General features: G+C 48.2%; 1 protein-coding gene across 3 annotated transcripts in view; it reads left to right on the top strand.

The window, feature by feature from the left end:
- The first annotated feature begins 1,209 nt into the window (after positions 1-1,209).
- SGPP2 (sphingosine-1-phosphate phosphatase 2) overlaps positions 1,210-15,274 on the top strand; it is a 35,038-nt gene continuing 20,973 nt past the window's right edge. Inside the window, exons 1-4 of one of the 3 annotated variants that reach the window (XM_040074811.2) lie at positions 1,388-1,407; positions 2,921-3,039; positions 4,810-5,770; positions 5,901-6,178. Coding sequence is in view for 1 of the 3 variants with exons in the window: in XM_040074810.1 (XP_039930744.1) it covers positions 1,210-1,407 (198 nt within the window). In the remaining 2 variants the exon portion in view is untranslated. The other 2 variants (XM_040074810.1, XM_040074812.2) reach the window with 2 other exon arrangements.

Genomic DNA, 15,274 nt, shown 5'->3' on the forward strand with positions numbered 1-15,274 from the left:
TCTCTTTCTGTAGGAAACTCCATAGCTGTACTTAAGGGAGAAAATATTTAGAGATGTATCCTTATAGGAGTATGTCTACATGTATACAATGTAGATGTGCAAAGAAAAAGAAGGGAAAAGAAATAAAAGCTGATTCCAAAACCAGACAAAATGAAACTGGGGACAGCTCAGGGTGTGTTTCACACTCATGAGATGAGTTGATGGAAGATGAGCCCATGTAGCTTGGCACCCAAACCTAAGCGTTTTTCCCAAAGATCTTGGTGTGATTTGGAGTATTCTATCTTCAACTTAAGAACACAGCAGGAAAAATCTCATGGCAGGAAAAACACCAAAGAAAAAGAACACACTGAATCTCCTGTCCTCGCCGGTGGGGTTGGGGCTGGGAGCCGGGGAGGGGAAGCGCAGGGCCCAGCCGGCAAGGGGCACTCCTGGGCGGGGCAGAGTACCTGTGCGGGAGGGGAGGGACATCTCACTTGTGCTGGAGGGGAGAGATATCGTACTTGTGCGGGATGGGAGGGACATGGCACCCGTGCGGGAGGGGAGGTACATTGTACTTGTGCGGGAGAGGAGGGATATCACACCTGTGCGGGAGGGGAGGGACATTGTACTTGTGCGGGAGAGGAGGGACACGGCACCTGTACGGGAGAGGAGGGATATCGCACCAGTGCTGGGTGGGACATGGCACCTGTGCGGGAGAGGAGGGATATCGCACCAGTGCTGGGTGGGACATGGCACCTGTGCGGGAGAGGAGGGATATCACACCTGTGCGGGAGGGGAGGGACATCACACCTGTGCGGGAGAGGAGGGACATCACACCTGTGCGGGAGGGGAGGGATGTCGCACCTCTGCTGGGTGGGACATGGCACCTGTGCGGGAGAGGAGGGATATCGCACCTGTGCTGGGTGGGACATGGCACCTGTGCGGGAGAGGAGGGACATCACACCTGTGCGGGAGGGGAGGGATGTCGCACCTGTGCTGGGTGGGACATGGCACCTGTGCGGGAGAGGAGGGATATCACAGCTGTGCGGGAGGGGAGGGACATCACACCTGTGCTGGGTGGGGCATCGCACCTGTGCGGGAGGGGCGGGACGGGACGGGACGGGGCGGGTCATTCACCTGTGCGGGGCGGGACGGGGCGGGCGCACCTGCCCGCGGCCCCGCGGCCGGCGGGGCGCGCTGGGGCCGCGCTGCGCGGAGGCTGGCGGCAGCATGGCCCGCCTGCTGGGCACCCTGCGCGGCTCCCAGCCCGTGGCGCGCTTCCAGCGCTCCTGCGGGCTCTTCCCCGCCGCCGAGGAGGGCGGCGGCAGCGGCGACCCCGCGGAGGGGCCCCGGGAGCGCGGCGCCTGCAATGGAGCGGGCGCGCCGCGCTGCGCGGCCGGCGGGGTGCGGAGCGGCCGCGGCCCGCAGGTGAGTGCGGAGGGGGGGCCCGGCTGTGACTCAGCAGAGCCGCCCCGGCGCCGTGCGCGCACGGACGCCCCGGGAGGGTCTCCCCGCATCCCGCAGCCCGCCCGGGAGGAGGGGAAAAGGGTTCGGGCAGAGAGCGGGGAGGGCTGCGCGCTTGCCGCAGCCCGGCTGCATCCCGGCCCCGCCGGGGAGGCGACTTTGGGCTCTCCCATCGCCGACGCCCCCGGGACGGGGCGGTCGGTGCGAGCGGGAGCTCCCTGCAGAAGGGCCTGGGGGGCACCGCAGCCTCGCCCCGGGACGCGGCCGGGAGGGAGCAGCTCTGCTCCTCGGCTCTGTCTCCGTGCGGCGCGCACCCGCCGCGCTGCTGCGCTGTGCCCTGTCCCCGGCTGTGCCCGCTCCACGGCCCCCGCTGCCCGCTCTGGGCTCCCAGCTCCTCATCCCTGCTGATCGCGGCCCGGGTGCCCACGGACACAGGCTCGGCTCCCCGCCGGCCAGGCAGGTGGCGGCGTTTCCCGGCACGGTCTGTAATTCCCCTGTGTATCAGAAGGGAACAGGGAAGGGTATGATGCAACCCATGTGTACAGGTCGGACGACCTGCTTTTTCTCGTACTGTAATGGCTTGAATTCATTAGCAGATCGCTTTGTGGTGCCTTTTGGAAAGCAGGTGTGATAATGGGCTTCCAAACTCTATTTGCAGCATAAACATGAACGTCACGACTCTATCAGTCCTCCCTTCCATACTATTTTACTCTCCCCTGTTCCACATCCAGTGTTCTGATTGCCATTTCAAGCATCTAAGATTCTTCCTTAGCTGCTGCTTTTTGACTCTTTCTCAATTAAATATAAGCCAGCCTGTTCACTTCTGAACAACAGTAAGCTCTATTTGGGGTAAACTATGCAGGTAATTCACAAAAAGATTTATTGTCACAGCTTTCTTTTGAACAGTGACGTAGTTCATGTAGCAGTGTTGATACTAAAATCCTGTGCAAGTTAATGCTCCATGAATGTAGCTGCTCATCTTGAGCAATTGTTTTGGGTTTCATGAAGTAAGGCACAATTACCTGTATGTGAAGGGTGAATGTGTTGTGGGTGAGACTCCATGAAACTCAGAGATAGAAGCAGAAGGGTTTGTTTCCACGCAATTATGACACTCGCTTCTGAAACATGAAAGTTGGATTCAAACACCCCTAAAATGGAGATGAGAGTAATAGATTGAACAGTGTTTCTATGAAGTGCTAGAATTATAAAGACAGCCTCTCTATGTTCCTTTTAATTGAAACTGGAAATGAAAAGTCCATTTTTATAAGGAGGGTCTTCTGCAAACCGACAAGAACTGTGAAAGGTGAATTTGGATCTCCCTTAGGCTAAGGCTCAGACCCCCTGCTTTGTTTCCAAAGGACCTGGGGTTACCCTGTTGTATCTGTAAATAAGCAGGTTTAGGAGTCTCATTTACATAGCAAATTCTTTGGCCATGAATTCTCTATGGACAGTGGTGTTTTCTTGCTGCTCGCTGCAGGTGTTTGCAGAAAGGTGCTGAAGTGCTACTCCTACATCTCCCCCCTGGAGCCTTGTGCTCATCCATCCCTCCCTGAGAGTTTCAAAGTCCTTGTCCTCAGGACAGTTGATTTCTATAAGGTAATAACTCTCACACTGCTTTGTCTTTACTACCACAAGGTTCTCAGGTTCTTCTGTATAAGTCCTTAGACAACCACTAGGTTATACCTGTACAAACAGAGCTTTTTGCATGCAGTGAGGAAGATGTGAATGGCTGACTGGGCAATGGGACTGCCACCGCTCCATGTCTCCAAGACATTCCCCCTTTCTTCAGTGTGAGCTCTCAGGCTCCTACATCTGACGCGGGCTGGATCATGTGCCAGGGTGGCCCAGCTGGAGAGACTCTGGGGAGAGGGAGCCCAGGGCTGGCAGCTGGTGGCAGTTTGGGAGGGGATGGACACACCTGGTAGGGGATGGACACACCTGGTAGGGGAAGATGTCATACTGCATGGAGAGGAGAGAAGATGTCTCAAAAGGGTAAAAAGACAGAACAGCTCTTCCTCTAGAAGAAGAAGGCTTTTAATTATTGCATACATTTGTGCCAGGTGTGCTGCTCATGATTCATTGTCTCTGTTTATGCATAACCTGGAGTTTAAATGTGTGTTTGAAAAAAAAAAAAAAAAAAGCCACAAGGCCTGATTACAGTGGCCAGCAGCAGCATGAGTGGCTGTGTTTCTGAATCTTTGTAAATCAGTCCTGCCTGCCCACAGGAGCTGCCATGAGATGAGATGAGGAATGAAATGCTTAGACATGACAGCTGTGGCTGCATGTGTTTCTTAAATATTGAGTCAGTCACCTAGCCCATGTTCTCAATGTTCCTTGGTTACCAGATCATTTAGAATCACTTTTTAATACCTCAAATGCAAACTCTGGTGTCTGTGGATGACAGTCCAACACACTAACTGGGTTTACATCCTGGCTTGGACTAGATATTGAATCTATGGCTTTTTAGTGGAGAAACTGTCTGGGCTTATTACTACAGAAGACAAGAGAGCAACTTCTTGTAATTATCCTGTCTCTGGCTAATACTAGTTTCTTTTCTGTATTGCTTTCTATTATTAACGTGTTTCACAAAGAAGTTATTTCTGAAACAGCTAAAAGGTATCTTTTCCTGATGCTTTGTAGGAAACTCTCAAGCTCTGCTGTTAAAACACCGACTTACTACCTGAAACTGGTGTACCTTGAGGGGCCAAATAAAGGCCACATATATTTAAAAAGTGGAGTTTTGCTTATCTCTAATCTCCTGGACTTTTGCTCCTGAAGTTGATAGCCTGAATGAAAGAGTACAAAGGAAAAAAAAAAAAAACAACCTTCTAGTCAAAGTTCTTTGTAGAGATTTGTTTGTCTTTCTCCACTCTTCCTCTCCCAGGTGCTTTATCATCTCGAGATCTGTCTTCCTGCCTTTGAGAGAGTACAGTTCATGTTTACACTGTAGTTATTCCTTAACTGTCAGAACTGCTCCAAACTGGCACAATGTTTACAAACTGCCCGATGATGTCTAGTGATTGTATGGTTCTTGCTCATGCCGTAGGTGAGGAGGATAATAACCAGAATAACAGCCAGGTGATGGTAACAGAAACAGAGAAAGTAGGTACAAACTGCACGTCCATCTCAGACGTATTACAGTCCCCAAAAATGTGGTCAATTACTTGCAAGATATAGATGAAAACATTGTTTTTGCTGTGATGGGATGGCTGGTCGTTTGAAGTGTGCTCGCTCTAGAGCCTGAGTCAAGGTCTGTCTTCAAGGTCCCTTGCAATAGATTTTTGTATCAGCCTCAGAGTCTTGCTTTTTCATTTTAAATTCCTTTGCAGGCTTACTTTGTTTTGTATTGTTTCCCTTTCGATGCAGCACTAAGTTGGCGGTAGCTGAGGTGGGTTCAGCAGGAGAAGCAAACCTGTGTGAAAAAAGCCCACAAGCACTGCTAGGAGAAGGGACAGCAAGGCATTTCTGCCCCAAGTGCTAACGCTTTGTCCCTCTAGAGAATACAGCTGAACTTTTGGAAGCTCCTCAGTTTGGAGCTGCAGCTGGGGAAACGTGAGATCCAGTTTCATGTTTCAATGGGCTGAGCACAAGGCTCACGTTCCCCAGCATCGCTCCAGTGCTCCGTGTTCAGATCTCCCTGCTGTGCCGTGGCTGCCCAGGGAGCTCCACCATCCTGCACGTGTCCAGCTCTTGGTTTGAGGTTTGATCTGCCCAGGGAGCTCCACCATCCTGCACGTGTCCAGCTCTTGGTTTGAGGTTTAATCTGCCCAGGGAGCTCCACCATCCTGCCGTGTCCAGCTCTTGGTTTGAGGTTTAATCTGCCCAGGGAGCTCCACCATCCTGCACGTGTCCAGCTCTTGGTTTGAGGTTTAATCTGCCCAGGGAGCTCCACCATCCTGCACGTGTCCAGCTCTTGGTTTGAGGTTTCATCTGCCCAGGGAGCTCCACCATCCTGCACGTGTCCAGCTCTTGGTTTGAGGTTTCATCTGCCCAGGGAGCTCCACCATCCTGCACGTGTCCAGCTCTTGGTTTGAGGTTTCATCTGCCCAGGGAGCTCCACCATCCTGCACGTGTCCAGCTCTTGGTTTGAGGTTTCATCTGCCCAGGGAGCTCCACCATCCTGCATGTGTCCAGCTCTTGGTTTGAGGTTTAATCTGCCCAGGGAGCTCGACCATCCTGCACGTGTCCAGCTCTTGGTTTGAGGTTTAAGCAGCCAGTAAGGGATAGTGCTAATCTAGATGAATGAGATGGATTCATCAGAGGGTTTTGGCCAGCCCTGAGTGCCCGTCCTTTGGAAGATGATAGCAGAGTCACATCCAAGATTCAGGTAGCGTGTGACAACCCTGTGAGGATCTGTGAGCACTGGGTTTGCTTCTCCTCAGAGAGCAGCCTTGCATCCCCTCTGCAGAGCAGGCTGCAGAGGCAGGTGAGTGCTGTTTGTACCATTTCATCTTCAGGATCTTGCTGCAGAAACACCTGAAGCTGACAGAAGTTTGTGAAGCTCTGCTGATTGCAATAGATACCCTGTGTGGTGCCTGCTGCTGAGAGAGTGGGTGCTGGCACGGGGGCACACGAGGGGCCGTGCTGGCAGCCTGGGTCCTTACACCGATGATGATGATGATGTGCTCCATGACTCAGTGCTTCCTGGCTCACAGCCTGAGTCATCGTTTTGGAGGCCACTGGACCTCATAATGAGGAGCTGTCAGGATCCTAGGATTAATTCCAGTGCTTGGAGGTGAGCCACTTACTGCTTTATAATTCTGCTGAATGTCTTGGGCCATTAGTTCAGATATCAAACAGAATAATAAAAGTTAATCTGCTGTCATTTTTCTTGTTTGGGTCTCTGGAGAACAGGAGTAGATTTAACAGACAAGCTAGAGAAAATGTGTTCTGGAAAATTCCTTTGGACAGCCAGTTCTTTCGATTTCTCTTGTTTTTATGCTCTGCAGGGAATGTGTATGGGGTATCTAGGCAGTTGAATGGTAACGAATGACTGCTATGGCAAGTAAATCTGAGCTCTAGAGGGTACAGGTAGTGTTGTCTAAACAATGAAATTTTCATTTAAAATGTCTGTTTATTTCCCTGCTTTAAAGTGTTTCATATCAGTCCAGTTTGGTTAGCACCTGTAACTTACTAACCCAAGGTAAACTGCTGTGGGTCTAGATGTAGAGGGCTGTAAATGCTTTAATATGGAGCTAAATTGCCGATTTATTTCATTACTAACTTTTGAAATATTTAGATATAAATAAATAAAAATATGTTTAATCCTTCCTTTTGAAGACAACTGGCAGTTGCAAGCCACTGTTAATAGGGTTCCCTGAGCCTGGGGGTTCTGGCACACAGGAATTGGTCACTATCACCCCAGACCAGGTCATTTTTATCCTCTTTGCAGCTTGCTCCACTGGATGGAGTTATAACTGCTTCCTTAAGTCAACCAGTTTGAGTTGTAGTCCCTGAAGTGTTCCCCACTGCCATTTCCCTTTGCAAAGTGAGAGCGTTGGGGTACTTTATTTTACAGGAGGAGTCAGAGTCAGACACCTCAGCTGTGCCACAAGAGCAAAGCCTGGATGTTTGCAGTGGAAAATGCCCAGAGGCATTAGCAGTGAGGAACCTGTTCCCTGATACACAGCCCACCCACCAGGATCTGTGGCATGAAGCAGAGGGCAGAGCAAGCAAAAGACTGAGAGAAAGCCTAGGGAGGAGAAGGGAGTCCTTATGGACGGGCAGCTGACACCCGTATCACCTGCAGGTGTGAGGTGCCAGGGTGAATTTTGGTCTGGCACTGACTGAGGTATTAAAGCTTGCAAGCACCTGCCAAAAAGTGCCACCAGTGCTGTGCCAAGGGGGCTGTGGCACAGAGCGGCTCATTCAGTGGGGTAGGAGATCCAGGCCTTGAAGCAGCATTTGGCGACATCAGGTTACATGTTGGTCTCCTTGTGTGTTTCTCCATCAGACACAGAGCTGACATCAGCATGGCCTGCACTAATTGCAACTAATAACGAGGCAGCAAGTGAATTAAGAACACTTTATCTGCAGCTCTCCTCCCAGGGGCGGGCTGTCTGCTGAGGTGTCCTCCCATGTGCCTCTCCACAGCCACAGCTGCAGGTTGAACACATCGCTCCCTCCTCACAGGGCTCTGTGCCTTTTGGAAGCACATGGACAAGGCACTTGTGTGTTTGTGATGGTGCTTAACCCAAAGCTCTGTTTGGTACTACCTTAGGAAACTGCTCTTTGACTCAAATCCTGGAACTGCCTGCTGGCAAAGAAGTCACTTCACCCTGTGCTGGTGTCTGATTGTAAGAGATTAAAGCAAATAGTTTAGTTGTCTGAAAATGGTATGGTGTTACTCTGTGTTCCAGAAGCCCTGCTGCTCTGTGCCTCTCAGAACAGACCTCTGCCGTGGAACTAATCTTTGTGCAAAATTAGCTGACTGGATTCATTATGCTGCTGTGTAGAAACAAGTGATTAATCTATGGTGTCAAACTTCCAGGCTATAGTTAATTTCTAAAATAAATCTTAGCATGAGAACAAGATTTTGCTCTGAAAAGAAATGTAGCAGTGAAGTCCTGGTTCTCCATGGTCACTGGCCATTCTTGCAAGCTTCTGTTGAGTTGGATTAGGTTAAGTTAAGCTTCTCTGGAGGATCTCCTCAGACCTGGTGTGCTGGGGCAAAAGTGTGCGAGAGTTTCCCCATCCCTCCTCCCCAGTATCTCTGCAGAGCACCTTGGGTGTGCAGCAGCCATGCAGGTCCTAGGAGCACTGACTCATTTGCTTTTGGCAGGAAGTCAGAACTAAGAGGTGGTGGTGCTTGAGGGAGATGGGTGGGTGTGTGGGCAGGGTGACCATCTACTGCTGTGCTGCTGGAAAACTGCTGTCTTGTGGCACATCCCTCTACCCATAAACAGTTTTAGTAGCGCTGTACCTTTGGAGATATGAAGTATAGTAAGTTTCAGAGGAATCTGATATATGTTTTGAAGCTGCAATCCCCATCTTTTTGAACTGCCTAAAACTTCCTTTCTCTCTTTCTTAACTTGCCTTTTCCTCCCTCTGTCCACAGACACTGGTGCTGCCTAACCCTTAAAATACCTTCCTCAGACATTTCCAGGTGCAGGCTGTGTTGCACCCCACAAAATTGCTGTCTAATTCTCGTAAATTAAAATGCAATTAAATAAACCTGTTCTTCCACTGTAAAATGGGGAGGAAGGAAGCCTTTTCCTTCTGCCCTTCCCTCTCTTGCCCTGTAGTTTCCATATTGCACAAATTGGCCAGTTCTTCCTGGAATGTGGGAGGATGCTGAAGCGCGCGAGAGGCTCACCCACCACATCTGTCAGGGCAGTTGAAACGGCCGTGTCCAACCTGCCCAGCCTCTGCCTGGCAGAGCAGGGCTCAGGGAATGAAGGAGGTGAGCTCATCAAGGAGAAGTGCACGGCCCTATTTATGCTGGTGTTGTGCAGCTTTCTTGGCAGAAAAATGCTGCCGACACACATCAATGATTCATAACAAAAGTATCAGAACTGGGCTTCTGGGGAGTTACTCCAGCAACTGGAATGACCATGAGAGGAACAGCTTTCCATAAAGAGCAGGCAAGGAAATAAATGCAGGGGCGTTACCCTCCATGTTGGAAAGGTGTGCTCAAAAGTCTGAAGAGCATGGTGGAAGGTAGATCTACTGGAGTTCCTCAGAATTATACTGCAAGAAAAGAGGTGAAGCACAATTCTGATCAAGTGACACCACTGGGTGGAGGAAGGTCAGATTGTCTTGCCTTTTTCCTAGCAGCAAGCAAAAACTCTGAAGTATTTGAGGTTTGACTTGAGGATCTTTAAAAGTCCCCTTCCAACCCAAACTGTTCTATGATTCTTTGAATTGTGGATGTCAACTGTCCAGGCACCTGGTAAGAAAGGAATATAGGAAGTTAAATGGCTGAGAGTTTGAGTGCCACGATGGACACCTTTTGATGGAAAGTGATGAGAGTCTCTTCAGAACAGGTTTCAGAGCCATGTGGAAATCACTAGCTGGAAACATAGGTGTGAGGGGCACGATGCCTGTGAGATGAATTTAGTAGAAGGTGCAGTTAGGCTGGAGGAGGAGAACACAAGTCAAATAGTCTTGTTGAGCTGAAGGTATGGTTGGAAATTGACTTCTATTCAACAGGTGAAGATCCTTATTGAAGAAGCAGGTGTAGCCCCAATTGCAGAACGGAACAATAGATGTGGTAGAGTTTTCATGGAGAAAAAGTTGTTTGAAACCACGGGTTTGATATGCTTCAATGGTGACAAATCTCTGAAAACTGCCCACAAAATGAATGACCTTGTGCAGGACTGTTTCTTCACTGGTGCTGAAGTGTCACATCTGATCTTTGGGCTCTGGAATTCATGACAGGCATGTTAGTGACTGTGTCTGGAAAATGCTCAGTATCCCCTGAAAGAATTACCAGGTGATTAGGGAGTGGAAGAGAGGACAGTTATGTCATTTTTGAAGGCTTATAACAACCTTCTCCTGTGTCAGCCTTCACAGGAAGGAAACAATTTGTTCCTTGTCTGCAGTAGATAAGGAAATAGCCATAGGTTTCAGTGTCAGCAAGAAAATTTCAGGCTAGGTGGCAGGAGAGCAAAGCACTTGGAGATTGCCTGGAGCAAGCAGTGGAGTTTCCACCTCTGGCTCAGTAAGGACAGGTTAGACAAACTTCTTCCAGAGTGGTGGGAGTGTAAGCCATCCATCCTTGGTGGACAAGCTGGACCAGCCTTGGTTTAGGCTGTCTGCCAGGAAATGTGAGGCTGTCCTTTCCAATGACTGCAGGCATGGTCCTTCAGAAGCAACCTCAGCCTCCTCAGCAGCCACTCCCCTTTTTATCTGAAAGAGACTTACCTTGGTTTCTTTAAGACAGCTTTCTTTAAGGAAGATAATGTAACCAATTTTTTTCCTTGATTCTTCCTATTAATTGCCTAAAAAAAAATGCTCTGTCAACTCTAGACTTACGTTATTCTACTTTATATTTAAATATAGACTTGGCAAATTCTGTTACTTCTGTGTGTGTTTCTTCAGCACAAGGAAGGAGGCTATGGTGTTACTTCTAGAGCAAGGTACAGAAATAAAACCTGTAATTCAGTCTATCTCCCAACTACTAACCAAAGTGGAAGGGAAATAATATGAAGATTAAAAAACCAAATCTTCACACACAAACTGAACTCTCTTAACTGTGTTCTGGACCCATTCCAGCTCCAGTGTGCTGGGTGTGTGTTGATGTGTTGATGTGTGTATCTGTCTCAGCTGATCCTCCTTTACAGGCTGAAGGGAGACTTTGGATGAACACAACCTGATGTAAGATGTGGTGACTGGATGGGCACCATGGTGCCCAGGGTGACAGCATTGGTGGGAGACCTTTCCCACTGCCTGTCTGGGTGGTGTCAGCCTTTGGTCTGGCAAAGCATAGCCCCTTTCAGCCTGACTGCTTCCAGCCATCCCTGCTGCTGTTGGCTGTGCAGATTTTCTATTGTGCCTTGCTGAGGGTTTGATCTAATGACCTTTTGGAATGAGTTAAGAAATTGCTGAAATGCTACCAGGATTCTGCCTGATTTTTAGGCTCCTCGCTGGTTCTTTACCTGCAACCACTCAGAGTGCTGTGACTCTGTCTTGAAGCTTGAGCATTGTTACATCTCATGCACTGATTGTCTCGCTTCTGCATCAGCTGATGGCTCCAGGCCACATCCCTGCTCATTAGACCAGGAGTGTCTGCAGCTTTGTTTGCACAACAGCTGGGAGCTGGATGTGTCCTCTGTGTGCTGGTCAACAAGGACCTGCTGCCACCAGCAGAGCTGGACAAAATTTTATGGCATTTAAGGAGGATTTTCTTCTGATTTCTCTTTGTCTCCATCTCCGCATTTCTGAGGTTTTGGTTGGCTCTAGGTGTCCCTCCAACAATACTCTGTAAACCTGGACAGCTGTTGAAAGGTGGCTGCCTCACGTTCTGCAGAGGTTAAAAAATCAATTACTTGTTTTAAAGCATTTAAACAGAGTGGGAAGCTGCACATATGTATGATCTTGGTCAGGTGTATTTTTGGTGCCTTGGGGCTCTTTGTGTGCACTTTGTGGTCTCCGTGTGCTGTTGTCCTGCCCCTGGTGTCTCCTGACAGCTCTGCAGTTGCTCCCATGACTCTGTACTGCTCCTTTGCTGGCTCCCCCTGCACCCTACCATGGGTGCTGTGTGCCCAGCGAGGGGCTCATGGCCACAGCAGCATCTCCCACTGGACACAGCCCCTGTTCCCTGGCCACCCCACTCCTTCCCCGTGGAGCAATGGGCTGCAGCCTTGGTGCTCCCAGGGCAGGCGAATGCATTGGGCTGGAGTGTTATCGGCTGCCCTTGGCTGCTTGTAGGAGCTTCAGGAAGCTCCGTGGGGTTGGTGTGCAGCTGTGCAGTTGGATGGAAGAGCAGAAGTCTTTGATAATCATGGCGTTTGCTCTTCCTTATTTTCCAAAATCTAATTTCATTTTTTTTTTAAATGTGACTTGATAGGTTCCTTTTTTAGCTTGGTACAGTTAATAAACGTAAAGTGATTTAAAACTGTCTGCTTATGCAGAATACTCCAGTACAGAAGGCTTTTCCCCACTGGTTTTATTCTAAACAGTTCAGCCCTGTAGGGGTGAATTGTCTGATTTATATTGCCTTTCTGTACAGCAACATCTAGACTGGAACTTTTGAATTTTTTTTTTACTTTTGTGCCTGATTTTTGGTGGCTTCTTTAAATTTAGAACCTTTTGGGTTTTTTCCACATTAAAAAAACCTTGAAGTGAAAAGTATGTAATGCATTAATTGGGGACTTTGGGAGGGAAAGTCCTAATCTTTTGCAAGGCAATTCTGTTGGAAGGGGAGCAAGGGACTTCAAGAACTTCAATTAAACATGTACATCTTCTGAAAGATCCAAAGTAATTGAGAGCTGAGAACAGAGTGTTGGTTAATGGGATCTCTGGGTCAGACTGAGCCTTAGAAGCCAGATGTGCACAGCTTGTCTCTAGTGACAGGGCAGGAAAAGCTGGGGCCTGCTTTGCTCTCTGACAAGAGATCTCGCACAAGAGTTGCAAGTAGCAACTTTGCACAGCTACTTCCCCCCCCCGCCCAAAAAAAATACATTTTTAATCTATTATGTTAGCAGCTCAGCTGCTATTCCTTTGCTTCAGCTTTGAAGGCTGAACACTACATATATACATCATTTCTAAAATGATAGATTCCTCCTATGCTGTGTCATTGTGTGTTACTGCATCCCCAGAGCCACCAGGGTGTTGGTTTGCCCTGCTCTGCTGGCCCTGGAGGAATGTTTTGGGAATGCTCCAGGGAGGTTGGGTGGGTGCTGTGGCAGCACCTGGTGTGGGTGACCCAGCCCTGTGCAGGGACTGTAAATGTGGGATGACCTGGAAAAGCCATTTTCTGTGCCAATAGCTGGGTAGTTTATTTATGGCGACTCACACATCCATGAGAGATTCTTGTAGTCTGAGCACTTGAGATTTTTCAAAATAGATACTCTACAATTGATGAGAAGGGTCATTTTTGTGAAATTACCTGTCTTCTGTGTCCGTGAGTGCTGAGGCTTATTGCACCTTGCTTCTGAAATGCTGTAAAAATTCTGACTTTATCTACAGCCTTAACTGCTGGCCATTAAAACCTCTCTGATCCAGACTGAATAGCAGTGGAGATGGATGGAAGGGCTGATTTGCTGAAAGGGCTTCAGGCATCGTGGGAGGCACCAGGTCACTGCAGTACAGTAAGAATAACCGAGTCTAAAGATAGGAGTTACTTAAAATTAGAGATTGAATAAATTACTGGGAATGTTAGAAGATGTTAACACAAATAATGGATTTTTCTGCACTGGGGTTAGAATGAGAATAAAAAGGGAAGACACAAAGCACTGCACTCTGCTTTCTGCAGAAACAGTGGGTGTAGGTAGTAAATGTGAGCTAATTGCAGTCTGAAGGTACATGGAGGAGGCTTGCTGTACTTACAGTGCCTTGGGATCACAATAAGTGCAAACATCACTTTATTGCCACACACTACCAAGCATCAAGTGGAACGATTCTGTGACACTTCTGTGGCTGCTAGCATCGTGTCAGAGGCTCTGTTTGTCCCCTGTCACACATTGGCTGTGCACTACTGCTGGTGTAGAGTTAAAGAAAAAAAAAAGTGCAAAAAGCCCAACCAAATGTGTGTGTGATTTCTGATAGAAAAGGAATGAAAGAAAATAAAAGAAAGGTTGTAAGATTCATGTGGAAGGACTTGGACCTGTCTCCAACCTGGAAATATTTTAACTCCACATTTCTTTTCGAACCTGATAAACCTCACTTTCCCCCACCAAACACTTACTGGAATTAGAAAGTTTTATCCCTCATCCCATGAGGCTACAAGTATAAAAGCATTACCTCAGGGATGTGTCTGATCCTCTCTGAGCTAAAGCACACAAGCACATAATTCCCAATACCTTGGAGATTAATGCTTAAGTGAGGAGTCAGTGGTGCCAGTAGAGGGTTTCTGTGGGGCCGTGTTAAGTGTCACCAAATGCAGTTTCAGGATCTCAGACAGAAGCATTGCAGTTGCTAATTGCTCTGGGGGTGTTTTCTGAGTGGCAGATGAGAATTGAGACACTCAGACTGATTGCTCTGTCATGCAGCCAGCCACAGCACAGAGCTGTTATCCTAGAGGGATGCCAGGAACTCATCTGTGACCTCTGTGACTGCTGGATGGGGGAACCACTCCTCTGACCCCGGCGTTTCAAAAAATGTTGACTCATCTTTTCTGTTTATTGGTACAAAAATCAATTCAGCCTATGGGGTTTTCTATAACAGTTGAATGGATCCAAGTTCTTTCCATCTTGCTTTTGTCATTTCCATGCAGTTTGCCTCATCTCTGCATTAAAAGCAGATGAAGAGACTGAAACTTCTAATGGTTTTTGCAATGAGTTACAAGTGCATGTCTAGACTCCTTAGACAATTCTTGTTTTCTCACTAGCATGTAGGATGAGAGTTTCTCTTTAGTAAACTAGCTACACAGCCAGCTCCAAGCATAACAGTTTTCCTATTTGGAGAGTTTTACAAGCTTATACCAAAGCTGTATCTTAACTTAGTGTGTCTGTGCTGAGACCTTCATGATCCCTTCTCAGTTCTCAACTTTAGGAAGTTCTTTCATCTTGTATTTACAGAGCCAATGTACATATTTTTAGTTTTTTGGGGAAGATGCAGTGAGACTAGATTGGATCCTTTGCTCTTCCCCTGAATTAAAACTCCTGTCTGTCTGTCTATCTCTCCATCTCCTTATTTCCTGAAGTGACAGATGTACCTACAAAATGTGATTCACTTGCCTGTTGCTCCTGCAAACACAGTGAGGCTTCTTAGTGGTGTCCTAGTCCCACGTGGCAGCAGCAGCAAACCTTTTCCAGATACATTGAACAAGTGGCCAAAGCCATGGCCTAAGCAATGTGTGCTGTTGTGTGCTTCCCAGCTCTGGAGGGCTGGGTGTCACCTTTTGGAAGAAGGAAAACAAGCATGTTAGGTGGGGTACATCTAATAAAATCATCTGGCTGCCAAAGCCTGAGACTGAATGAAATTTCATGCTAAATAAAATGAATAAAAAAAGTGCTAAAGTGTCACTGTTTGCAATGTATCTACTGATAATGCTTAAAAAGAGAACCTTGTGGCTGTTTCTTAAAACGTTGCAGTGAAAATCTGCCGGTGACAGGTGCAGCTCTTTTCTCTGCCCACTCTGTCCTTGTGTTCCCCTGGATCTGCTGGTGCAGCAGTGGTTGCTGAGCCCAGTCCCACGGAGGAGCTGAATCTTCCAGCTGTGGCACCT

Source organism: Hirundo rustica, chromosome 10 (assembly GCF_015227805.2).
Source record: "Hirundo rustica isolate bHirRus1 chromosome 10, bHirRus1.pri.v3, whole genome shotgun sequence".
In the NCBI taxonomy this organism is placed as follows: Eukaryota; Metazoa; Chordata; class Aves; order Passeriformes; family Hirundinidae; genus Hirundo; species Hirundo rustica.